The 23,442-nt window shown below is 51.7% G+C and overlaps 1 protein-coding gene across 3 annotated transcripts; it reads left to right on the top strand.

Annotated features, from left to right (window-relative positions):
* The first annotated feature begins 494 nt into the window (after window positions 1-494).
* Window positions 495-23,077, top strand: Dnajb12 (DnaJ heat shock protein family (Hsp40) member B12). Of its 3 annotated transcripts, none has more exons than XM_041656060.1 (9): window positions 495-726; window positions 12,962-13,145; window positions 14,193-14,338; window positions 16,033-16,218; window positions 16,305-16,384; window positions 17,753-17,862; window positions 19,172-19,344; window positions 20,154-20,251; window positions 21,313-23,077. In XM_041656060.1, exons 1-9 carry the CDS (start codon window positions 594-596, stop codon window positions 21,340-21,342), a joined length of 1,140 nt encoding a protein of 379 aa, XP_041511994.1. In that variant the 5' UTR covers window positions 495-593; the 3' UTR covers window positions 21,343-23,077. The 3 variants fall into 3 exon arrangements, with proteins under 3 accessions (XP_041511994.1, XP_041511997.1, XP_041511996.1); XM_041656063.1 differs by having other exon boundaries at window positions 20,154-20,297; XM_041656062.1 differs by having other exon boundaries at window positions 20,154-20,303.
* The last annotated feature ends 365 nt before the right edge of the window (window positions 23,078-23,442 follow it).

Genomic DNA, 23,442 nt, shown 5'->3' with positions numbered 1-23,442 from the left:
TGCTCCTTCCACTCGAACCACCCTCCCTTCAGACAGTCGCGTGTTCCTCTTTCTCCGGAATTCTGTAAAATGAGCTTCTGATATATTAAGCTATTTTAAACAGTACCCCCACCCCCCATCTCCCTACTGTTTTTCGCTATTTTCTTTGACTGTGTCACTCTCTGAATGTGTCCCTTTACTGGACTTCTCTCCACTCACGAAAGTTCTATGAGCAGAGGGCTTTGTTGTGACCCCACTGCCACGTCCACCAAGAGCGTCTGACCACAGTGGGAATTCGGTAAACATCTGTTCGATAACCAGTCTGGGAGTGGAACTCCAAAGGCTCCCACCAAGAATGGGAGCGCACGCTCAACTTCAGGCTTTGCGCTCTAGAGATCCCGCGCGTCTCAGCTTCACCTAACCGAACGCCCCTGTCTTAGGAGACATACGGTAGGGCTTCCCGCCCGGGTTCAACCCTCACACAAATCCCGGGAAGGAGGGGCGGAGGGTTGTGTCATCCTTCCGCGCCGGCCTGCCCCGCGACGCGCCGGCGGCTGGCGCAGCCCTTCGCTCGCCCGGCCTCCCCCTCCCTGGTTCCGCGCTCGGGTTCCGCCATGGAATCCAACAAGGATGAAGCCGAGCGCTGTATCAGCATCGCCCTCAAGGCCATCCAGAGCAACCAGACCGAGCGGGCGCTGCGCTTCCTGGAGAAGGCTCAGCGGCTGTACCCGACGCCGCGAGCCAGCGGTAAGTGGGAGGCGCCGCAGGGACCGAGGGGGACATTAGCACGAATGGGGGGAACACGGGAACGGACCGACGGGAGCAGTTGGCGGAGGGGGGGGAGGGGTGGCGAGGCGCGGCTACGCCTGCGCACTGGTGCGCGCGGGCGCTGCTGGGATTCGTAGTTCCGTGGTCTCGAGCCTCTGTGGGCCGCTGGACCCCTGGAGACCTCCGAAGGCCTGGCCCTCTAGTCTCTCCAATGCTTGTGGAACCCTTTGGAATATGAGGTTTCTGGGAAGGAGACGCGCTGGGCGATCAGGCGAAGTGAACTCACGTGAAAGGGAAAGCGAACTACCTTTCCCAGGGAGCTGTTCGATGGCCCAGGGCCAGTGGCCGGCCTGGGAAATATTATAGTTCAGGAAAATAAACATAACTATTCTAAGGGAGAATGGGTTCTAGACAGGGAGGAAATTCCTAGAAAGACACATTCGCGCGAATCAGAGACTCCTTCGCGAAATAAGCCACTCCACCTCGGAGTACCTCCTGCGGTCTCTTGAACGCCGAGTTTCGGGGTGGATGGATTATTGAAGATCCCAGGCTCAACCGCCCCATCCCACCTTCGCCCCCAGCAGACATGGGTGGTGGGTCGTATGGACTGCTACGGCCGCTAAGTACCAGGCGGCTCAGTAGCCTAGGGCTGAGATCTCTCAAACCAAGGAAGGAATAGTGAACTTGTCTCTGCTACCGGTCGCCTCACTTTACCTGGTAGTCTCATTATTATAATTAGTAGTAGTAGTAGCAGCATTATTATTTTGGTTTTTCGAGACAGAGTTTCTCTGTGTAACAGCTCTGACTGTCCTAGAGCTCGCTTTGTAGACCAGGCTGGCTTCGAATTTAGAGAAATACGCCTCCCTCTGCCTCCCCAGCGCTGGGATTAAATTAAAGGTGTGGGCCACCACCGCCCGGCTGTCCCTTTCTTTTTTTGTGTCTGTAATCTAAGTTCCCAAAGAAAATTGTAATGCCATCCGGAAAGGAGAAAAGACACACAGGGTTTGTGCCAGTGGACTTAGTAAATTGACGTAGTAGGCGTTCAGAATTAAAGAGACCCACGACTCAGCACAGCTACTGCCAAGTGACTTTTCTGAGCTCGGGTTTGCTTATCTGCAAAGGAGTTGGAGCAGATAAGGCAGATAACAAGAGCTTTTCAGGGTAGAAGGTCCTTCCCTATCTATCCTGTCACCGATCTTGTCAGGAAGACAGAGCCACTATCCTTATATCTTCTGTAGGTGAGAAATATCTCAGCAATAAGGAACTCCGGATAGGACCCAGCTAAGAATTGCAAAGCCCCAGGCCCCATAGGTGTTTAATATGGGGTGAAGTGAAGAGCGGCAGCCTGCCCCTCACCTTCCCTGTCAACGTTTGGAAATGGAGAAAGAGGAGTGCTGGCAGGCGAAGCAGCCGGATTCCTGAACTTTCCTCCCTCCTGACTCTGCAGGTTGATCTTTGGCCTGTTTGCCTCCTCTTGGAGAGGGTTTCAGTCTGTATTTTCCAGGACTGCTCCAGTAACTTGCTTAAGGTGCTCCCCTTTGGGAGAGTTCCCTCTTTTTAAATGGGGAGCACGGGGTGGGGGGTGACAGAATTCCAGCTGATTGCTGCTGGGAGCTCAGGAGCAGTTCAGAAAGCTGATGAAATAGGACCTGAAGGGCATGGCAGAAGCCACCTGTGCTAGTTCAGGAACTTGGACAGGGTGTCCTTCCAGGGCTTGCTGTTCGTGTGTGTTTTCACTCATTCTTGTGGAGACCAGAAATAACTTACTGAAGTCAGAGTCCGTTATGTCCTTCCATCTTGCCGGTCCCAGGGATCAAACTCAGGTAGGTGGACTTGGCAGTGAGTACCATCACCGGCTAAGCCATCTCACAGGCCCACCTGTTGGATATTTGTTATGTCTTTGCTGGACAGAATTCATGCCTTGTGTATAAACTAATAAAAGCCCTTGCACTGAACTGTCTAGGATATAAGGCTAGTTTAGACCTGGGCTAGGGAAATGATGGTTAAAAAATATTAGGTGATTGTCTACATTCAATGTTTTGGATAGTTTATTCAATGCAACAGGTTATGACCGGTATGGTGGTCCAGGCCTGTGATCCCTGAGCTCAGGAGGCTTAGACAAGAGAATTGCTGCAAATTTGAGGTCAACTGGGCTATATAGTAAGACCTTGTCTTTAAAAAAAAAAAAAAAAAAAGTATGTGATATTGAGAATCTACTTTGTTTGGCCTGCAAAGTTCACTGCTTAATGCCAGGTGGTTGAGCAGGATTGGCAAGATCTAAAAGGAACAAACTTCCAGAGGAAAAAAGATTGCAGGGCTGATGATAACAGTGATTTAACAGAAAAAATAGCCACGGTTGTTTAGATGCTGAGGACTCAGGGTAGTTATGAAAAGTCCAGTCCCTACCACCTGTGAGTTCACAGCCTTGGGGGATGGGAGGGTGTGGAGGATAATCTCCTGACCATTATATTATAAGGTGTTATGAGCTGTAATGAGGGCACATAAATAATGTTATCTCACAGAGGGAAGAGCTGCAGGCTGTATGAAATGGGGCAACAATCATAGCTGGGTGTGTGGCACAAGCCTTTAATCCTAGGCAAAGGCAGGCCGATCTGAGTTCGAGGCCAGCCTGGTCTCGATAGTAAATTCCAGGACAGCCAGGCTACACAGAGAAACCCTGTCTTGAAGGAGAAAGAAAGAAATCAGGCAACATTCAAACATTATTTTGTTGGGAGGAGCGGGAAAGACATCTTGGGAGAAGACCTGGAGGCCGGAAGTTTGAAAAGGTTTGGGCAGGGATTGTGTGTAGGGAGATTTAGAGGCAAGTGAAATGGGAATTTATATAGAGGGTTCAATTTAGGAAGTGGAATGGGGCCAGACTGGGGCTCCTTTCCTGCTAGACCAAGGGTTTTCCCTCTGTTCTGTCTAGAGGGAACTAGAAAGGTTTGCTTTGTCAGGAGAGGCAGCCAAGTCCATCGAACCTATGTGTGCACTTGGAAGCTAGAGTTCCAGGCATAACAAAGCCAGCCTGGGCTAGAGGAGACCAAAAAGGGCGGAAAGGATACTGTTCTTAAAGAAAAAAGCATGAGGCCGGGTATGATGGTGCGTACCTATAATCCCAGCAGTGAAGAGATAGTTTGAGGCCAGCCCGGACTGGGTCATAGTGAGACTCTGTTTCAAAAAAAAAAAAAAAAAAAAACTGAGCTAGAAAAGGGGAAGGAGGGAGAGAATGAGACAGCCTAAAAGATTGATGAGAAGGCTAATGGCCCCAAATAGGTTAGGAATGCAAAGATGAAGAGCCATCCTGTGATAATGGTGGGATACGCTGGCTGGATGCTGGGGAATTGAGGTCAACTTTTGTAACCTTGAAAGGCCCAAGCCAAAAAGACTAGATGGGAAGAGGTGGGCAGAATGGGGAGTGCAGGTGGAACGGTCTTGGGGAGCCACCAGTCTCGAGCCCAGGAGGAAGCACCAGTTGTTACCAGTTTGTTGACTGTCTTTGGAAATGGGCACAGCTGAGGTCACCTGGGAAAGCGGGGCACATGGAGATGCCATTGCCTGGCGGACAACCAAGCATCACACCTGCCCTTAGCCAGTGCAAGTTAGCCAGAGCCGCAGCAGAGAAGTCCTGGGAGACGACAGAGGCAATAGCCGTGGAGGCGTGGAATTGTCGGGGAAAGGGACAGGTCAAAGACCAGAAGGGAAAGAATGGAGGGGCAAAGTCGTGGCGCCATCTCCAGGAGGTAAAGGGCAGGTGAAGGGGCGGTCAGCTAAGGGGCTCAAACAAGAGTTGAAGACCCTCCTGTGTTTGCTTTCACCGTGGAAAGGAGAAGAGGGGGCTTGCAACTCCTGCTGTGGGGACAGGACAGGGAGACACCGCAACTGAACAACTGCACTGTGGGGCAGGAACAGGACTGCTGGGAGGCCACAGCGAGGCCACAGCAGAAGCGATGCAGTCATTGTCTTTTTCTGGGCGTTTTGTTTTTTAAAAAGGTCTCATTCAAAAGGCTGCCCTGGAACTCACTTTGTAGACCAGGCTGACCTGAAACTCAAAGAAATCTGGCTGCCTCTGCCTCCCAGTGCTAGGATTAAAGGCGTGCATCACCGTGTCCAACTTTTTTACTGGGATGTTCAACCCATCATCTGTTGACCTGATGGTCCCTGGCCTCACCTGATATTTAGTGAAGTGGATGAAAGAGCTGGGCCTGGTGGGGACATGGTGGCATACATCTGTAATTGCAGCCCTGGGAGGCCAACAGGAGACGAGGAGCTTTCATTCCAGGTCAGCTTGGACTACATAGTGAGACTCTGTCTCAAAGAAAATAGAAGATAGCACATTTTGCAGGAACGTCTTGAGAATATAATTAAGCCTCAGTTTCCAGAGAAACTGAGTTTCCAAACTCAGTTTCCAAAGGGAGAGTTGGCTGGATTAAGTACCTACAGCTCATGTTACCCAAGCTTCTGTGAAGTGACTCACTGTGGGGGCTGTGCAGAGTCAAAGGCCACCCTGGTAAGGCCATGGGAGAGGAGGTGAAGCTTGATCACCAAGGGATTTGAGGGGATTTGGGCCTTTAGGGTCAGTGGGAGCGAGAACTCTACCACCAGTAGGATGCAGAGTGGAGTTGTCCATTTACGTCAATCCCCCTGTGTGATTCCCCAGTCCTTCCCTTCTCTGTATTTTATTGAATTTCATCTGCTCCTCCAAGCAGCCAGGGACAAGGGTCAAGTCTCCACTGAGGAATTAGCTACAGTGGCATGTGCAGGCATGTGCACTCTGCTGAATGTCAGCAGCCCCACGCTTTGTCCCCAGACTGAGCTCTTTCCTTGACTCACATTGAGTGCCACAGGCACTCAGCTACTTGCCCAACAATAAAAGTTGCAGGAACAAGTCTGTGACAATTGCTAGCCATATGCTAAGCCCTGTCCACCTTCTCACACAGCTCTTAGGAGGGAAATGCCTAGAAAAGCTGTGTTAATTTATCCAAGTATCCGCCTAGTGTGAGGAAGGGCAGGAGGTCTTGGCAGCTGTAAATCTTCCACTAGTCCCTCAGTTACCCTGTGGCCTTTTCTTTTTTTTTTCTTTTTTTTTTTTTTTCTAATGGTTTTCGAGACAGGGTTTCTCTGTGGCTTTGTAGCCTGTCCTGGAACTAGCTTTTGTAGACCAGGCTGGCCTCGAACTCACAAAGATCCACCTGCCTCTGCCTCCCAAGTGCTGGGATTAAAGGCGTGCACCACCTCCGCCTGACCCCTTTGGCCTTTTCTTACTGATTTCCTGCCTTTCTGTTTGGGGTTTTGTTTTTTAGTCAGGGTCTTTCTATGTAGCCCTGACTGTCCTGGAATTTGCTTTTTAGGCCAGACTAGACTCAAACTCATGAAGATCTGCCTGCTTCTGTTTCCCAAGTGCTAGGATTAAAGGTTTGAGCGACCATACAGGGCTGTTTGATTGGGTTTTTACCCCTCTCCCCCATTTTTTGTTGAAGTAACAGCATCCCACTGTGGTGCCCAGGCTGGTATCAATCCCCTGGACTTTAGCAGTCTTCATGCCTCCCATCCCAAGTACCAGACCATGGTTCGCACCTCTGTGGTTCACTGATGTCCCAGGCCCACTCACTCCTCCGTGGTTCACTGGTGTCCCAGGCCCACCCAGAACTAAGGTTAGCGCTCAGCTGGCCTGTTACCTAACTCTTTTGTGTCATTGCACATTGTCTGCCAGTCACTGTCACTGGGGATGCACTGATGAGTCAGGATGAGACTATCACATGCTGAAGGCCTGTTGGAGGCCTTCAGACCAGTGGCGAGACCAGCCTGCCAGCAACCAGACGTCTTGCATTTTCAACTCACTCTGGGAGCCTTGTGGGTGATCCCTAGTATATCCCCACTCCCTTTTGATTGTGCAGAGAGCGGCTGACCAACGGAACTGCCTAGAGAGCCTCAGAGTCCTTGCTGAGGAGTACTTATGCAGCCATTGGTTGGATCGCTAGTGAGATTGCCCCTGGGACATGCACGGCTGGCTGAGCCTGGACCACAGACAACTTGCAGAGAGATCAAAACAGGCACCGTGGTTCAAACTCACAGGGAGCCAGCTCCTCCCTCTGCCTTCAGACCAGCCCCGTTTTATCTGTTGGTTTCTTGCTTTGCCTGCATCATGCCTGGTGTCTCGTGGTCTGAGCCACCTAAGCCACCCCTGGCCCCAACCCACAGCTTTCCTCCCTCCCCAGCCAGCTGCTCGCTGGCCATTGGTCACGCAGGTTGTGTGTGATATTTTGGCCCTGATCCCTTGCCAGTCTCTAGACGACATGCGTATGTTAGCTTATTTCCTCCTGATGCTGTCACTCGGAGGAAACCGAGCTGCCAATAAGTGTCCCGGATCAGCCAGGGTCATACTGCTATCTATGCTGGTAAGGGGCAGAGTTGTGCATTGAATCTGGCCGCTGTGAACATAGCATCTGGAGTGCCTCCCTCCAGAGACACAGCCGGGGATAGCCACAGAGTTAACAAGTAGGGACCTGTGCACCTCTGCCACAGCACCTTCTCCCTGAGGGGAGTGGCAATGGGTGGTGCCACCTCCCTTCTGAGGCTGCTGTGGTGATTAAGTGAGCTAATTTTTATAGACCACGTGGTGGTGCCGGCCTCACACACACTGAACATTCAGTGACAGGTAACAGAAATGGCCATTGCATGTCAGCTGTGTTGGCACACATGTGATCTCAGTATTTGGGAGGGTCATAATTTTGGGGGCCAACCTCGACTATATAGCACGATACTGCCTCCAAAGCAGGAAAGAAGAAAGATGGTTGCTGCTAATCTTGTTTGAGACAGTGTCCTACCCTGTGGCCCAAACTCTCTATGTAGCCTAGGCTAACCTCCAAAATCCTCCTGCTTCAGCATCCAGGAACTAGGATTATGGACAGGTGGTGGTGGTACACACCTTTAATCCCAGCACTTGGACTGCAAAAGCAGGCAAATCTCTGAGTTCAAGGCCAGCCTGGTCTGTTCCAAGACAGCCAGGGCTACACAGAGGAAACCTTGTCTCAAAAAAAACCCACGGGGTGTGTGTGTGTGTGTGTGGCTGGGATTACAAGTGTGCACCACTATCCCAGCTCTAATGCTTCTCCATGTACTGCCTCGAGGTCAGTCAAAGCCTCCATTCCCTTTGTGCCATAATTTCTGCTGTCGGCTCCTCTGTTTGAATTGCCCAGTCCCAGTGAGATGGAGCAGGTTTGCTGCACTGAGACAGCCATGGCTGGGGGCAGTGGTCCTCCAGAGCCCAGTGCCCAGCCAGCCTTGGGTATGACCGAGGTATATAGTGGAGGAAGGTGTCTGGCTCTTGGTGCCATGCTGTCACCCTGAGACCAGGAAGAACTCTGGTGAGTTGTGCCATCGTTTTTCCCTGGCCCAAGGTATCCTGGGTCCCAACAAGGATCTCAATACATATTTTCCCAGGAGCCTGTCAAGAGTTTTGGGATTCTAGCCTGGGCACTGTAACCTTCAATGACTTGGCATTTACTAGGGTTTGGGGATGCTGAGTCAGAAAGAACCAGAAGCTTAGATTTGAATCACCATGATCCCATTTTAGGGTGACATCTCATATAGACCCCACTGAGGTAGATTTGACATGATTTGACATGGCCAGCTGTTTAAAAAGTATAACCATAGGGCTGGAGAGGTGACTCAGCAGTTAAGAACATTAGCTGCTCTTGTGGAGGACCCAGGTTCAATTCCTAGCAGCACATGGTGGCTCACAGCTGTCTATAACTCCAGTCCCCGGGAATCTGTGGGCACCAGAAATGCACATGGTACACGGACATGTGTGCAGGCAAAGCACCTGTACACCTGAAAGCAAATAAATATGTCTAAGCAATAATAATTGGGACTTGGTGGCACACACCTGTAATCCCAGCACTCAGGAAGTGGAAGCAGGAAGCTTATACTCAGCTGCATAGAGAGCTGGATGGTCATCTGGCCTACATTAGACCCTGCCTAGATAAATAAATAAAATATAACAGTAGGGTCAAGGGACTAGCTACATGGTAGAACATTTGCCTATTGTGATCTGTAGTCAAGACGTTTCTCTCCCGCCAGTTCCCAAATAACCATTCAGAGACTTAATATTACTTATAAATGCTCGGCTAATAGCTCAGGCCTATTACTAACTAGTTTTTACATTTTAAGTTAACCTATATTTCTTATTTATGCTCTGCTATGTGGTGGTGCCTTTATTAGCATGGCATGTTCATCTCCTGCTCCCTCTGTGGCTGATTGGACTCCAGACTCCGCCCTTCTTCTTCCCAGCATTCTGTTTGCCTTTCCTGCCTAATTTTCTCCTGTTCAGCTATTGGCCAGTCAGCTTGTTTATTAACCAATCATAGTGACATATATTCACACAGTGTACAGAAGTTATTCCACATCGGCAGTGGTCCATATTCTAGTTCCCATCCCTACTACCACAAAGAGACCCAACTATAGAAACGAGCACACAGGAATTTTCCTGAGTCTCCAGCTCTGGTCTCCTGGGACAGGTTTGCTTTCCCCATTCCTCATCACTCTAAGCAAAGGCTCCAGGAATTAACCTTCCCAACCAGTCCCACTAAATCAAACAGACTGCTAACACTCCCACCCCCGCAGAAGACGGTGTCCTCTCCCACCCAGCAGAGGACGTCTGTTGAACATACTGCTTTGGACTTAAAGAATCTGAAGGGTCAGACTGGAGAGCAGGCTCAGCAGTTAAGAGCACTGGCTGAGTTAACCTTTAATCCCAACATGCAGGAGGCAGAGGCAGGCAGATCTCTAAGAGTCCAAGGCTAGGCTGGTCTACAAAACAAGGACCCAGGTTTGATGGCCAGCACCCACATGGCTCACAACATTCTGCAACTCCAGTCTCAGGGGTCTTGATGCTCCCTTCTGTCCTCTCTAGACTCCAGGTGTGCATGTGGTGCACAGGCATCTGTGCAAGCAAAGCATCAATACACATTAAGTGGTGGCGCACGCCTTTAATCCCAGCACTCGGGAGGCAGAGGCAGGCGGATCTCTGTGAGTTCGAGGCCAGCCTGGTCTACAAAGGGAGTTCCAGGACAGGCTCCAAAACCACAGAGAAACCCTGTCTCGAAAAACCAAAAAAAAGATGAGACTTAGAGGGGCTGGAGAGATGGCTCAGCGGTTAAGAGCATTGCCTGCTCTTCCAAAGGTCCTGGGTTCAATTCCCAGCAACCACATGGTGGCTCACAACCATCTGAAATGAGATCTGATGCCCTCTTCTGGCCTGCAGGCAGACACACAAACAGAATATTGTATACATAATAAATAAATATTAAAAAAAAAAAAAGATGAGACTTAGAGAGAGAGAGCTGGGGTGTTGCTCTGTGGCAGGGTGCTAGCTCAGCATGTGTGAGGCCCGTGTTTGGTCCTCAGGGCTGCAAAGAATGAAGGTGATTGGAAATGGATCCAAGGGAGGTAGCTCAGGCTGTCGGTCTCTTGGAAGGCAGAAGTGGAGTTTCAGGATGTTCAAGATTGTTCTAGCTGTATAGGAAGTTTAAGGCCAGCCTGGGCTACAAAATGACCAAAAAATAAAATCACCTGTGCCCTAGAATTTTACCCTTAAAGGGGGTAAGATTGAGAGCTGGAGGATAGGTACTAAGTCTATAAAGTGCTGGCCACAGAAGAATGAAGACCGAAACTGGGTGTGATGGCGCGAGCCTTGAATCCCCCAGCACTTGGGAGGCAGAGACAGGCAGATCTCTGTAAAGTGAGACCAGCCTGGTCTACAGAGTGAGTTCCAAGACAGCCAGGGCTACACAGAGAAACCCTGTCTTGGGAAAAAAAGAAGAAAGAATAGAAGGAGGGAGGGAGGAAGGAAGGAAAGAAAGGAAAAAAAAAACAAAAAGAATGAGGCCCCCAACAACTAACCAAGGCCAGGCTGGGTTGTACTCTTCCTGTGCTGGAAGATGGGGTGGGGGTCAGGTGGGGTCCTCTGGCCAACCAGTTAGCCATTTTTGAGATAGGGTTTCACTGAGAAACCCTATCTCAAAAATGGTGTGGAGAGTAACTGTGGAAGGTGTCCCTGGGTGACCTTGGCCTATACACAAAGGGTTAAGATGGTGAATTTTCTACTTTACCATAATAAAGGAAAAACTACTGTTTTCAGCTAAAAGGAATTACTACTATTAAATCTAAACTAGGAATATTGAACAGCTTATAATTCTGATGCCCTGTGTAAATAAGCAAACATTTGGACTAGGAAACAATTAACTTGGACTTAGTGTTAGCTTTGCACAAATAATATTCATTTACTATTAAAGTAGGGTTTTTTGTTGTTGTGTTGTGTTGGTTTGGTTTGGTTTTTTTCTCCAGGTAGCCCTGACTGTCCTGGAACTCACTCTGTAGACCGGATCAAGCTGGCCTCGAACTCATAGAGATCTGCCTTCCAAGTACTGGGGTTAAAAGCATAAGCCACGGGGCTGGAGAGATGGCTCAGTGGCTAAGAGCATGGCCTGCTCTTCCAAAGGTCCTGAGTTCAGTTCCGGGCAACCACATGGTGGCTCACAACCATCTGTAATGAGGTCTGGTGCCCTCTTCTGGCCTGCAGACATACACACAGACAGAATATTGTGTGCATAATAAATAAGTATTTTTTAAAAAAGCATAAGCCACCACCGCCCAGCCTCAGATTTAATATTCTTTTGTTTTGTTGTTTTTCTCGACAGGGTTTCTCTGTGTAACAGCCCTGGCTGTCCTGGGACTCTCTCTGTAGACCAGGCTGGCCTTGAACTCACAGAGATCCGCCTGCCTCCCGAGTGCTGGGATTAAAGTTGTGCACCACCACTGCCCGGCACTATCAAAGCATTTTAAAGAACCGCATAAAAGAGAAAACACAGCCGGGCGGTGGTGGCGCACGCCGGTGGTGGCGCACGCCTTTAATCCCAGCACTCGGGAGGCAGAGGCAGGCGGATCTCTGTGAGTTCGAGACCAGCCTGGTCTACAAGAGCTAGTTCCAGGACAGGCTCCAAAACCACAGAGAAACCCTGTCTCGAAAAACCAAAAAAAAAAAAAAAGAGAGAGAAAACACAACAGGAAGTAGCCCTAGAGAGTGTGGTGCGGTGCTGGGAGAGGGAGGGGGTGCGGATCCCAATTCCAGCAGGAGAAGAACGATTCCTAAAAGAACAAAAAGCCTAGTAAAACAAACAAGCACATTGAAAGAAATATCAGGGTGGCATCAAGTTGGCACAGCAGCACTTGGGAAGCTGAGGCAGGAGGGTGGTGAAATTTGAGACCAGTCTGGCCTACATAGCAAGATCCTGTCTAAAAACAAACAACAACAAAACAGTAAAAGTGACTGAATTCTAGATCAAATACTGTTGGGTTCATTAGTCATTCTTGAATGTGCTTTTATTTAATGTTTATTTTATTTTTTTGTTTATTTGTTTCCGACAGGGTCTTACTATGTATCCCTAGCTGGCCTGGAACTCAGAGCATATGCTCCCATGCCCCACTGTGTTTGCTCTCCTCTCCCTCCTCTCTGGCTGGCTGTCTGTCTGTCTCTCATTCATTCTTTCTCTCTGTGTGTGTATGGGATTTGCATGCGGAAATGAGAGGCCAGCCTGCAGGAGTTGGTCCTCCTCCATCTGGGCTCTGGGGACCTAGTTCAGGTCCTTAGGGTTGGTGCGGGCTCATCTTCCTGCCGAGCCAATCTCACCCAGCGGCTTGTTATAGGGTGTGAATGTGGTGTTTCTTTGGATTGATGTTTGTTTGTTTTAGTGGAGTCTTACTGTGGGCCTGGCGGCCTAGAATTCACCACGTTCACCAGCCTAGCCTTAAACTCAGGGAGACCCCCTTACTCCTTCCTTTGCCTCAGGGTGTTGGAATTAAAGGTGTACACCACCACACCCGCTCCTCTTTTTTTGTTGGTTTTTGTTATCTGTTTGTTTGTTTTACTTATTGAGAAAGAAAATAAACGCGTGCGTAAGCAAAATATCTGAAAATAAGGAAGGCGATTACTTCATTTATATGAATCACATGGATCTGTTAATAAATTTAATATTGCAAATATTTTAAAATCTATAATATTCTATTCTGGAGAACCGCAGCCCCTGAAAGAACAGGTCCACGTCAGGAGGGCAGTGGTTTGCTGGAAGGGTGGGGAGTGGGACAGAGGGAGGGGTCGGGCTCAACAGGACAGACCTGCCAAGTGACACCTCAGTGGCTTCTTTTTCCTTCACAGATCTGATTGAGTCCCTCAATCAGAAGGCACAGTCTGCTGGTGACCAACCCCAACCCACAGACACATCCCACACTACCCACAGGAAGGCAGGCGGGACCGAAACCCCCTCAGCCAATGGCGAGGCCGGAGGAGGAGGAGAGAGCTCCAAGGGCTACACCTCAGAGCAAGTGGCAGCTGTGAAAAGGTAGAGGCCATGGGGTGGAGGGCTGGGAAGGGCCAGGGAAGCCTTCCTCCCTTCATCCTGTGACCTGGAAGAGTCTTGGAAGATGGAGGAGGTCCGGCTTTATTTCCTACATGGTGGGAGCCAGGACCTCACCACGCACCCACCACCACAGCTGCTGACAGTCCAGACTGGAGACATTGCTGACCGATGCGTTCCTCTGCCCTTGGCCACCAGCCCTAGGCCTCCCACAGTTCTGTGTGTCTGTCACACAAAGACATGGCCATCTTGCCCTCCAGATTCTACCCCCACCCCCACCCCCAACAAAGGCCTTTTTAGAGCAGAGCCTATGGGCAGGAGGCAAAGGCAGAGCTATGCCACCAAGGCGGGCAGCCCTGCAGAGTGATGCTCTTCTGGGCCTGACACCACCAGCCAGGACCGCTCAGGACTAGGCCCTCCCAACCCTCCTCCTCCCACCAGCTAACCTCAGAGACCTTCTGAGGTCCAGTTCACACCTTCTGGCAGGCAAGCTGAGTGTGAGTAAGTGTGACCAAGTCGTTTGTCCAATCCAGCTTGTATCCACCAGCTGTAGCTAACAGAAGCAGACTCCTAGAGAATGCCAATGAGGAATCCCAAAGACCCAGGGTGCCCCCCCCCCCCAGAGACCCAGGGAGGAGGCATGTTGCAACAGAAGCAGCATTTCCTCAGGGTCCTGTGCATGGGATGAGCAGACACCTGCCATTGCTGTCAGCAAGACGCATCTGTCCTTGGCTGATGGACACTCATGGTCCTTCCAAAGCAGCTTCCAGCAAGGGAGCCACTGCAGGCAATGGATGGCCACCTGGCCAAAGACAGCAGCTGCCACTGTGAATTCCTAAGTGTATTTATGGTGTTTCCAGCAGGCCCTGACCAGTTCCCCATGCCAAGGAACTCCCTGTGGCTCCCTTGCCCCTCGAGTCAGACAGCTGACCCGGCTCTGGTCCCCCACACCTGCCCTGAGCTGTGTGCCACACACTGCTTGTTCCCACACCTCACCCCAGGCTCCCTGTCACGCTCTTCTCCCTGTTCCAGGGTCAAGCAGTGTAAAGATTACTACGAGATCCTAGGGGTGAGCAGAAGTGCCTCAGATGAGGACCTGAAGAAGGCCTACCGCAAACTGGCCCTCAAATTCCATCCAGACAAGAACCATGCACCTGGTGCCACCGAAGCCTTCAAAGGTAAGCCAGCCCTGGGGTCTTTGAGGTTTTGTTTGTTAGTATGTATGCTTGTTTGTCTTCCTATGTAGATTGGGCTGGCCTGGCACTTGCAGCAATCCCTCTGCCTCAACCTCCGAAGTGCTGGGATTAAAAGTGTGTACCACCATGCCCAAGTGTTCTGGTGTTTTTATCTCCTGTCTGATAATACAGGACCAAGGCAGCTTTCCCAAGACATCGGGTGGAGGGGAGAAGAAAGTAGTCTTAGGTGTAATTCCAATCCCATAACTGTTCCCTCATAAGGTTCCAGTAGCCACCTCTAGCCACGTAGGCTGCAGAGTCTCACACAGTGCCAACCCTGCCTCCCCTTCATTTTCTGGGTTCCAGTGGAGGAGCCAGGAAGAACTCTGGTGGCTTCTCCAGAGTCACACTGCACCAGGGGCAGGAGCAGAGTTCCGGGGGCAGAAACAGAGTTTTGGTGGCTTCTCCAGAGTCACACCACACGGGGGCAGGAGCAGACTCCTGGCCCACACTTCTAGCAGCAGCTTCCCTGTCCTGAGGCACAGGGCACCCCGTAATGGAAGATTTCTTCAGGACACTTGTCCGTGTCACTCCCACAACCTGCCCTGGGCCTGCACTGGGGACAGAGCGTCTTCTGACCCCAGAGCCCGTTGGTTTTTGGAATGGGTGTGTCACCTCTGTCCAAAGCCGTAAGCCATCCTTTATGCACCTGGAGTTTCATCTCTGCCCCTCTCTGGCGCTCGTGTGCACTGCCTCCATGCCAGCCCTGTGTTGCAAGGGCCTTGCGTTGTTTTTGGTCCCTGGCTCCTGTCCCCTTCGGGGAATGGTGTGGTGACTGAGCCTTGTTGTGTAGGACTGGGTCAGAGCTGTAGTAGGGTAGGAAGCCTGCGACAGTGATTCTGCCTTGTCAGATGGGAAAAGAGGATTCTGTCCTCCCGTGCAGGGCTGTAAGCTCCGAAATGAGTCTGTAGCCCACTGCTGTGAGTTGGGGAGCAGAGGGGAAGCAGGCTCTGGGAAGCGCTGACCTTCTGCCCTGGGAGCACTGGCGAGGAGGCCCCAGTGCCAAGCAGAAAACAGCAGCTGGGGCCTGGGCCTTGGGGAGAGCAGCCTCATCCTGGCCACATTATCAGACACACAGGAGTCTCCACGAGAAAGCAGAGGGTTGTCCCTTCCCAGCAGTGCCTGCTGCTCCTCTGTTTACAACAAAGGGCCTCAGGTCTGCTTTTTTGGGTCACACTCTGACTTCAGGATTGTATTACCCTGTCTCGGGCACCCCACAGGTGAGAGTGTGCAGTGCGAAAGTACTTGAGCCGGACACACCTGAAACAGGTGTGTAGATCATGCCTACAACCCCAACACAGAGGCAAGAGAATAAAGAGTTGGGGGGCAACCTAGGCTACTTAACAAGTTCCTGGACAATTCTGGCAGTCTAGGTGATGTAGTAGGGACCCTGAATGAATGAATGAATGAATGATAAAGGGAGCTTGAGTGTTAGTGCTCCTCACAGCCCAGAGTACAGACTTGCTTAAGGGTGCTCCTGATCACCTGCTCCCCAACGCTTGCTCAATGGTCTGGTTGTCTCTGCCCCTAAGTCCCCCCCTCCCCATCCCCAAGACCTGAAGGAAGCAAGTTCTTGGCTGTATCGGGGCCCCACCCACACCCAGCCGACTAAGGCCTGATCTTTTCACCTCTTCCAGCCATCGGCACGGCATATGCCGTACTCAGCAACCCAGAGAAAAGGAAACAGTACGACCAGTTTGGTGACGACAAGAGCCAGGCTGCTCGGCATGGCCACGGCCACGGGGACTTCCACCGAGGCTTTGAAGCCGACATCTCCCCTGAAGACCTCTTTAATATGTTCTTTGGTGGTGGCTTTCCTTCCAGTAAGTCCACAAGCCGCCAGCTCGTGCTGGGGGTGACGGTGGGGTCTGGAAGCGGTAGCCCCTGACTCAGGACTTCCACCTTGCAGGTAATGTTCATGTCTACAGCAATGGCCGAATGCGATACACCTACCAGCAGAGGCAGGACCGCAGGGAGAACCAGGGTGATGTGAGTGACCCACCAGGGGGGTAGCCCTAAAGAAGGGACTCTTCTTCCTCTTAATTATACTCTGAAGCCAAGGGTCCATCTTTCTGCCGTCCCGGTGCCATTCTGCCAAGGGACACCAGAGGGAGCCACACTCCTGTTGCATAACAGCTTGGGGCGGATAGGACAGAATTTTTGTGAGTCGGTTCTTAAGGCTGAGGTAACATTTTCTGAGCAAACGTCATGAGAGAACCAAAAGGCCTGCGTGGGTGTTCAGCCTTCTAGAAAGTGAGTAGAAGCTTTATAACTAGGCAGTGTTTCAGACACATTTGGCATGCCACAGATCAACACAGGCAGCTGGCTGAGACCCAAACACTGCCGTCAACAAGTGAAGAGAGTTAAACAGAGGGACACAGGCTTGTGTGCTCCCCCCATTCTCCCCCACCTCTCTCTCCATCCCTCCCCTCATCCCCCCTCACCTCACTCTCTCTCCCTCCTGCTCCCCCACCTCTCTCTCTCTCTCCTCCCTCTCTTCCCCTTCCTCCTCTCTTTCCCCCTCTCTCCTAGGATTTCCCCTGCAGTTGAAAACAACCTTGAACTCTTGATATCCCCACCTCTACCTTCCAAAACCTGGGAATAAGTCTGAGGCACCACGCCTAGCACATCTGTTTCGTTGGGGGTGGGCATGTTTTTGGTTTGGTTTTAGTTTTGTTTTCTGAGACAGAATCTCGGTATGTCAGGTCACTCTGGCTGGCCTATAACTTGCTATATAGACTGCTTGTCTGGAACTCAGAGATCCGCCTGCCTCTGCTGAGTGCCACCATGCCCAGCTCTACTTTTGGTTGAGACAGAATTTTGCTATGTAACCATGGCTGGTCTGGGACGCCAACTTTCAGCTATTCTCCTGTCTCTGCCTCCCAAGTGTTAGGATTATAGGCATGTCTTTATATCTAACATACAGAAGAGGTTTTAAAATCACGATTTTATATAATGAATTTATTTTTAGTTGTCTTGTTTTTGTTCTACGAATCAAACCCAAGGCCTTGTTCGTGCTAGAAAAGCTGCATACCACAGACTGCATCCCAACCCTTTAATTCACTGCTTTTCTATCGGCGGTGTATTTGTGTGGCTCACAATTCAAAAAAGATACGGACTGTGAAGGTCTCTCTCCGGCCTGCCTCCCTTCCAGCCACTGACACTCGCTGGTGGTTGTTCTTTCTTGACTGTCTGCACACACCATGTGCTCACCACTGCTTGCTTTGTCTTTTTCTGGAAAAGCTGCCATGTGGAGGATCTTCTGCCCTGGGAGAGAACTATGGGAGGGAAGAGAGGGAGGGCATCACAGGTGCCATTATCCTGGGGAGCTCTGACCGTCAGCCGTTCTTCCTCCAGGGCGGGCTCGGAGTGTTTGTCCAGCTGATGCCCATCCTCATTCTCATCCTGGTGTCAGCGCTCAGCCAGCTCATGGTATCCAGCCCACCCTACAGCCTGAGCCCGAGACCGTGAGTACACATCCCTGGGCCAGCCCAGCACCGTAGGGGAACTCGGTCCTCACCAGAGCTCCACCTTCCTACCCTGATCTAGCAGGTACCCACGCATAGCCGAGAAAGCTGGCTTAGGTCGAGAAGCACACTGTCTGAGCCTAGCCCCTTAGACTTTTGAGGCTCATGACCCCTCAGAAAACACCAAAGAAGTTCCGGGCCCCTCCTCGAGGTGACACACTGTCCTGCGTGATTTTATAAACATGACTTCCCACCACGGTTCCCACCTTTACTGACCCTGAGAGGGCCTCTACTCTTATTTACAGTCTGTTTGAATCCCTAAGAAACAACAGGGGTTTAGTCCTTCAGAGGGGGGTGGCTTACATCCTGGTTCTTCATTGAGAACTGTGACCCCAGGTGAGTCATGTAACCTTGGTTCCCTCATCTGTAAAATGAAAACAATAGCGTCCATCTACTTGGAGGAATTAGTAACACGTGTGAGATGCCTCGCCCACTGGATGAGCTCAGCAATGTCTGTTGAGTGGCTACGCGCTCTCAACGGCCAGTGGTCAGCTTGAGTGAGTGAGCTGACCCTCAGAGGTGTCAATGCCTGTTTTTTCCTAGTGCCAAGAACAGTGGCTTCTCAGCTTCTGCTCCCGCAAGCCCTTAGCTCTGATCCCTTGGCCCGCCCACTGCCAAGGCCCCGGCAGGCTCCCTCAGCCAGCAGGGGGCAGAGTTGGCCTCTGCTCCTTCACCAGTACAGCTTGCCTGGAGCCAGGTGCAACCCTTCTCCAGCGGCTGGAGACAGATAAAGAATGCGTGCTGGGGCTGCCTCCCCGGAGCAGTGGCTCCTGCTGGGTGTCAAGGTTCTCTTGCTGCCCGCAGATCCTGTGGCTACAGCTTCTTCTGACATTCTGTTCCTTTTTGGTTTCTCTTGTGAAGTTGAATATGAGCTCCCAACCCATGCTCACACACACCATTTAGAGACAGACACAGCTCTGTGCTCTCATTTCAACCTGGGACTCAGAACTTCAGGCAGGCCCTGGACATCCCTGAGCTTAGAGACAGGGAAGACAGAGCCCACACCCTTGCCAAGAGCAGCTTCCCAGACCTCTCCTCAGGACTTCTCCCACATGCCCCAGTTCTCAGCAGAGCACCTAAAGGTGGGGTTTCCATAGGCTGGACTCTTCATGCAGCAGAGGGCATTCCGCCTTCGCTGCAGACCTTCATTTTGGGGAGCCAGCTGTCCCTGTGGCCTGTGTGGCACCTCCTGCCACCGGGCCATCACCCTTCCAGCTGCCCACTTTGTGCCTGCTGTGTTTCTGGTCAGGTCGGTGGGCCATGTCCACAAGCGAGTCACTGACCACCTGAGGGTCACGTACTATGTGGCAGACACCTTTTCTGAAGAATACACGGGCTCCAGCCTCAAAACCGTGGAACGGAATGTGGAAGATGATTATATCGCCAACCTCCGAAACAACTGCTGGAAGGAAAAGCAGCAGAGTGAGTGCACACATGTGTGTGCGTGTGTGTTTGTGTGTATGTGCATGTCCTCGTGCATGTGTTCGTGTCTGTGCGTGTGTGCGCATGTGTGTGTGTATGCATATCCTCGTGCATGTGTTCGTGTTTGTGCGTGTGTGCGTGCGTGTGTGTGTTCGTATGTGTGTGCATGTCCTCGTGCATGTGTTCGTGTCTGCGCGTATGTGCACGCATGTGTGCAAGTGTGTACCTGTGGATACTCATCTGTGTTCTCAAGCATGGGAGGGTGGGAGTAGCAGCGCTGGTGATAGCTGGAAAGGGGCAACCAGGAACTGTGCCTGAGAATAGGAAAACCCGGCTCAAATGCTGCCCAGCACCTGGCATTGTCCTGTGCCAACCGCCTTACTGCCAAGACTTGAACTCCACTCCTGGCTTCCCCTGGGGCTATAAGCCCAGGGCCAATTGATGACTTCATTGAGGTCGTCATGGGTCACTGGTGCCTGTTGTAGTTGCTAGAGGTGAGTGTGTAAGAGACAGATTGGACACCCTTGGCCATGCACAGATCCTGTATGCCCCTGGTCTTTCTGTGGGACGCCAGGACTATACGACAAGGACCATAGGTTCTCTCCTTGGCTAGCCTCCTTGTGTTCTGTGGGAGAGTGCCTCTGTCACCTCTCTTCCCAAGGGGGAGCTCAGTCTCTTCTTCAGGTTCTCCCCTGCTGGGAGGCCAGCCCTGCCCCAGCTCCTGGTCCTGTCTTTCTGTTTCACCCTGGGCTCAGGCAGGAAAACCCCAGGAGGTCTTGGAGCGCTGACCTTGCCCGGTTTCTTTGCAGAGGAAGGCTTGCTGTACCGGGCCCGCTACTTTGGTGACACAGACATGTACCACAGAGCACAGAAGATGGGCACCCCGAGCTGCAGTCGACTGTCAGAGGTGCAGGCCTCCCTGCATGGATAGTTCTGGGCCAGCGCAGCACCAGGTCCAAGTATGAGCCAGGACTGCTTCTTTGCTGCAATTCCTGGCAGCCTTGGCCTTGGTCATGAGCAGAGGGGGGGGGGGGAGAAAGAGGGAGGGAGGAAGCCTGGTAATGATGGCAGAGACTCTTCACATCCTGACACCTCCAGCCTCCTCCAGAGAAGGCCCTGGGCACCTTGGAAAACTGAGGCCTGTGGCAGCTCTCCAGTCACTCTGTTCTGCCTTAACCCTCCTCACGGTTCCAGGACAGGAGTACCCAAAAGGCAAAGGCCCTTGTGGTTCCTTTACCTACTCCAATGATCAAGCCACCTCATCCCTTTCCCAAGCCTAAGCTTTTATTGCCTTTGGTGTCACATAGTACTGGGTCACTGAAAACAGGGAAATCCATGGGTGTTAGTGGCCGGGAGCCTATCTCCCCCTCGTTCCAGGCAGGAGGAAATGGAGCAAAATGAACCAGCCCATCCACAGGCAGGAGAGGGCTGTGGGCCTCTGACCACTCCCTCTCTGGGGGTATCTGAGGCCCTCACTTCAGTGCTCTGCACCTGGGAACCTAGGAGCCACGAACATCCGGCCCCACCCAGCATCTCTCCTGTGGTCTCGAGGAAGGGAACAAAAGGTCACAAGTTCAGGGTCAAAAGCAGCCACTGAGCACAGGAGGGGTGGGGAAAAGTGAAAGTTGCTATTAACGGGCACCCCACCCCCTCCACCCCTTCTCCAGCCAGTGGGCTATGGGCTCAGTTCCCAGTGCCAGGAGTGGGTAGCCTGGCTCAAGCCCAGCAGAGTGTGGGCAGAGCCAGTTCTTTGCATAGGTACCCTGCCTACCCCCTCCTCTGTCTGTGTCCCCTGACACACAGCCAGCTGCAGACTGCTCCAAGGCCACTCGCTAGCCAATGTCAGCTCTGGAGCAGCTCATCACACAGGTGGCACAGGGCTTGGGCAGGGCCAGCTGCTCGCACGTGGGGTTGAGCTGGAGGTGCCTGCTACAGCTGCTCACCTAACTGTCTCCCTCTTTTCCCCAGACTATGAAATCCCTGGAGAATTTTTGGTGACACACACTGAGCCAAGGTGATGGACTATATATTTAAGGAAAGACACAGGAAAAAAAGTGGAACTAGAGGCCGAACACCGCCCAGCTGCCCTCTCTTGCAGTGACTGCAGAAAGCTCTTAGGACGGACAGAAAGAAAGAAAGCCTGCTGCAGGGCTGCTTCCTCCCCTCCCAGGCTGGCAAGAAGCTCCACATCGCCGGCTCCTAGGATACAGAAACCATGGCAACGAAAGTAGAATGTAAAACTTGCAGCAAATGTCTGTGGGGAAGGACTGGGGGAGGGGACTCCCCACTGTCTCTCCTCCCTCCCCCCCCCCCCCAGGAGCCAGCACCAGTCACCTTACAGGAGAAGCCAGACAGAGGCATGGGCCAAGGAATAGAGAGGAGAGAGTTCCAGAGAATGTAATTTAGAAATGCATACGTATGTATATATATCTATTTATATGTAAATAGACATATATAAAGATATATATATATATAAAGTCTTTTTTAACTGCAGGGATTGGGTTAAGATGTCTAGTTGATTTCTTCCATATTTTAGAAAATGAGGTCTGTTTAAGAAGGCAGCCTGGTTTTCAAAAGTTAGACAGTAGCCGTGCCTACCGCACACGGAAAGTCAAGTCAGATGCTGTTAGCGTCAGTCACCCTTAGCCCCAGCCTGGCTTTGATGGCAGCAGTAATCATGGTGATATAAATCCATAGGAAACTTCCAAAGGTCACCAGGCTTAAGGTTAAGGTAGGGGGACCAGGCTGGGGGCAGAGAAAGGCACCCCTGGAGATAGATAGGTGGTCAGTATTGGGCCATGGCAGAGACCCCAGATGGCCCTACTGGTGTGAGGCCAGCTCCTCATGCTGCCTCCTCCTGGCAGCCTCAGGTGGACTCTCGGCTCTAGTGCCCAGGAGCCCTGCAGCCAGTCCCCCTACCCATACCTCTTCCCCACCCAAGTCCCCAGGTGGGTTTGCCTTACAGGTGCCACGGCACAGCTCCACCATTGCCAACAGGTTCTAAGTTGTGCACCAAGAACTCCAGAAGGCTCTTCATCCGGGAGTTGAGCCAGGACCCAGGTGCAGCCAAGCCTGTGAAGAGGAGCCCGTTGCCTGTGGGCGCCTGTCTCTCCTTCCACAGCGGACTCTACCAGACCTTTAGTCACTTGATGAAGAATCCACGACAACCAGAATGGCTTTCCCCTTCAGATGCGGAATTTTCTCAAAGCAGCCATTGCTGCCAGGGCAGGAGGGAGTTTAGTCTACTCCCATGGTTATCATGGGCCTTTGGGAACCGCCATTTCTCAGTTTTCCTGTGGCGGTGGATGTGGCGTTGCACCTGCCGTCTTCCAAAGCCTTACTTCCCCAAGCTGCCAGCCCAGAGGTGGCATCTGTCCCCCCAGGGTCTCTCTCTATAATTCAACCCCTAACAAATAGGATTCTTGCTGGTAAAGGAAGTTTGGTTAGGAATGTCAAATCTGGTTTCTTTTTAAAACAAGATCCCACCCTGCAATGAAGTGGCCACCCTGGCCCGGAGAGATGATGAGAACTGGGCGCAGGCCAGAGTACCCCGCCCACAGTGGTCCTGGTGCTCTGCCTCCGCCACCCCAACTGTCTGGTCTTGGTACCTGTCCCTAGAGGGGCTGAGCCATGTGCAATAAGAACATAGATCCTAAAGGATCCCCTGAGAAGCTGTATTTCTTGAATTAGAGTTCTGATATTGTACATCTATAAATATATGTTTATTATGTCATTGGCAGTGGTGGGTATGCATTGAGCAGGAGATTGGGGCATAGAGCTCCCACCAGTTGCTATGGACACCATCCAGCCTGCTCCTCAGGAGCTGCAGACAAAGGATATGGAGCCCAGATGGCTGTGGGGCTGAAGAACATGGTGCCCCAGACATCAATCCTAGATGGGGACCTGCCCATCACCCCTTTACACCTTCTGTTTTTCCTGTCACTGGCCTGGGCTGGAGCCCATTCCTGATCTGGGATATGCAGGAAATTCCCAAGTGAGTCTTGCCATCTCTGGTCCACCATCTTCTCTCCCACAGTTTCCTCTCCCTGGGAGGTAGGAAAAGCTAACACTGAGGCAGCCTCAGGCAGCAAGGGTGAG

This window comes from Microtus oregoni, unplaced genomic scaffold (assembly GCF_018167655.1).
Source record: "Microtus oregoni isolate MIOR12 unplaced genomic scaffold, Mior012 000007F_ref0000211, whole genome shotgun sequence".
NCBI classification, from domain to species: Eukaryota; Metazoa; Chordata; class Mammalia; order Rodentia; family Cricetidae; genus Microtus; species Microtus oregoni.
The sequence above is the reverse complement of the archived record's forward strand: the minus strand, read 5'-3'. Positions and strand labels throughout refer to the sequence as shown.

What these genes read in the sequence shown, in the direction of transcription:
- Dnajb12 (XM_041656060.1), top strand. Translation starts at nt 594, where the DNA reads ATGGAATCCAACAAGGATGAAGCCGAGCGCTGTATCAGCATCGCCCTC. An exon ending in TGCCACCGAAGCCTTCAAAG is followed by an intron (nt 14,339 to 16,032) that starts GTAAGCCAGCCC and finishes CACCTCTTCCAG; the next exon opens with CCATCGGCACGGCATATGCC. An exon ending in TACAGCCTGAGCCCGAGACC is followed by an intron (nt 17,863 to 19,171) that starts GTGAGTACACAT and finishes GTTTCTGGTCAG; the next exon opens with GTCGGTGGGCCATGTCCACA.